At 38.3% G+C, this 2,500-nt stretch overlaps 1 protein-coding gene across 6 annotated transcripts in view; it reads right to left on the reverse strand.

Annotated features, from left to right (window-relative positions):
* LOC113813885 (phosphatidylinositol 3,4,5-trisphosphate 3-phosphatase TPTE2) overlaps positions 1 to 2,500 on the reverse strand; it is a 97,584-nt gene that overhangs the window by 64,259 nt on the left and 30,825 nt on the right. For 3 of the 6 annotated variants that reach the window (XM_070138573.1, XM_070138574.1, XM_070138572.1), the window contains one exon: positions 494 to 557. The exons of the other annotated variants lie outside the window; for them this stretch is intronic. In XM_070138573.1, the coding sequence (XP_069994674.1) occupies positions 494 to 495 (2 nt within the window). In that variant the 5' untranslated portion in view covers positions 496 to 557. The remainder of the gene's footprint in view (positions 1 to 493; positions 558 to 2,500) is intronic. 6 annotated transcript variants of the gene reach the window in all.

Here is a 2,500-nt window from a genome sequence, read left to right on the forward strand (position 1 = left end):
GGGGAGAGAAAATAGGAAGAGAGTAAGATGAAATAGGAAGAATATGATATGAAAAGAAAGAAAGAGATTATTAATAAAAATAAGATGTATGAAAGTCTCATTAAGTAAATAAATTGAGGTACAAATACATAAATAGAAATGACTATGACAACAGAGAGAACAAATTGGCTTCGAAACCAATAAAGACAAGATTGAAATATAAAATGAAATAAAAAGGGAGATAAAAAAGAAGATCGATGTATGAGCAAGAAAATAAATAAAATGCAAAATGTAGAAAATAAGAAACAATTCATAGGAAAAAAAGAACGGTTCTATGAAAAACAGAAAAAGGAAAAAATAGAAGAAACAATGAATAGGGAAAAAACGCTTCAACGAAAAACACATAAAGCAAAAAAAAAAAAAAAAAAAAAAAAAAAAAAAAAGAAACAAGCAATTGGAAAAAAAAAATTCTACGAAAGAAGCAAAATGAACAAACGGACGAAATTATACTCACATAATTCAAAAAAACTATTAGTTGTGCATCGATTTGTTGGATCGAAATAAGGTTAGGTAACTCGCTGTAAAGAAAAAAATCGTAAATGAGGAAACAGAACAAGCAAAGCAAAATAGGAAATAAAAGAAAAGAACACACTAAAAAAAGCGAAATATAAACATCACATAATACAAAAGATGTTAGACAAACATGCATTTACTCACAAAACATGAAACAAGCAAAAAAACAACGAAATAATGATCCATATTACAAAAAATAATAGTTATACAAACCATGCATTGTGAAAATAAATAAATAAATAAATATGGAAACAAGAAACAATTCACACACAAGAAAAATATTTAGTCGGAAAAAAACATGCATTGGAAACAGGATACGAAGTAAAAATACCAATACTTTAAACACTATACAATGCAATGGCTGTCCAAACCGTGCATTATTACAAGACACATAAAATATTAAATCTCACACACTACACAATACATTAGGTAACCATGCATTACTAAACAAGACATAAAAATACAACAAAATAAAATAAAACACACAATCCACAATACATTATCCATGCATAACACACGCCCAGCCACCAACCCCTCCCCCCCCCCCACCTAAACCACGAATATAAAATAACTTCCCCTAAAAAATCATAATTGTCACCCCTCCTGCCTCGACCCACAAACCCCAAAAGGCTTACGTAAACACACAGGGAAAACAATCAGCCTGTTTACGTAAATTTCGTAAACACAGACCCATCCTATCCTTGGCCGGACGTTATAAAGGGGCCTGGGAAGACAGTGAAGCCGGGTACAGTGAAACCGGGCTTAGTGAAACCTTCCATAGTGAAACCCGGCATAGTTAACCTGGGGACTGTGAAGCCTCGCTTAGTGAAACCGTGCACGCTGAAACCTTGTATAGTGAAACCGTGCACGCTGAAACCTTGTATAGTGAAACCGTGCAAGCTGAAACCTTGTATAGTGAAACCGTGCAAGCTGAAACCTTGTATAGTGAAACCGTGCAAGCTGAAACCTCTTATAGTGAAACCATGCACGCTGAAACACTTCATAGATAGTGAAACCGTGCAAGCTGAAACCTTCTATAGTGAAACCGTGCAAGCTGAAACCCTGTATAGTGAAACCGTGCAAGCTGAAACCTTCTATAGTGAAACCGTGCAAGCTGAAACCCTGTATAGTGAAACCGTGCAAGCTGAAACCTTGTAGAGTGAAACCATGCACGCTGAAACCTCATAGTGAAACCATGCAGGCTGAAACCTCATACTGAAACCTCGCTTAGTGAAACCCTGTATAGTGAAACCGTGCACGCTGAAACCTCATAGTGAAACCATGCAGGCTGAAACCTCATAGTGAAACCATGCACGCTGAAACCTCATACTGAAACCTCGCTTAGTGAAACCCTGTATAGTGAAACCGTGCACGTTGAAACCATGCACACTGAAACCTCATAATGAAACCTTCTATAGTGAAGCCATGCACGCTGAAACCTCATAGTGAAACCTCGCTTAGTGAAACCATGCACACTGAAACCTCATAGTGAAACCTCGCTAAGTGAAACCACACCACACCTCTCACGGACGCACGTTTTCTCACGGACGGCTCACACATCCTCATAGACAGTAGATGGGGTACTTCCTTATACAGAGTAATTGGCTTAAATTTGCTTGGTACTCGGGCAGGCAGGTACAGTCGCAAGCACAGGAAATGTACTTACAGAAGACCAGACAAGGTCGCCCCCGCGCGCGTGTGTATGTGTGTGTGTGTGTGTGTGTGTGTGTGTGTGCGTGTGTGTGTACAAGAAAGTACAAAGTACATGTGTGTGTGTGTGCGCGCCGTGTGTATGTGTGTGTGTGTGTGTGTGTTTGTGGACTGCATGTATCATACACAGCCCCGTGTACAGATAGGTACACACAAACGGACACACAGATGCAGAAAGGAAACGTAAGATTATATATGATAAATTCACGGAAAATTCTAGACGAAGAAGAAGAAGAAG

The sequence above is a fragment of the Penaeus vannamei genome, chromosome 24 (assembly GCF_042767895.1).
Source record: "Penaeus vannamei isolate JL-2024 chromosome 24, ASM4276789v1, whole genome shotgun sequence".
In the NCBI taxonomy this organism is placed as follows: Eukaryota; Metazoa; Arthropoda; class Malacostraca; order Decapoda; family Penaeidae; genus Penaeus; species Penaeus vannamei.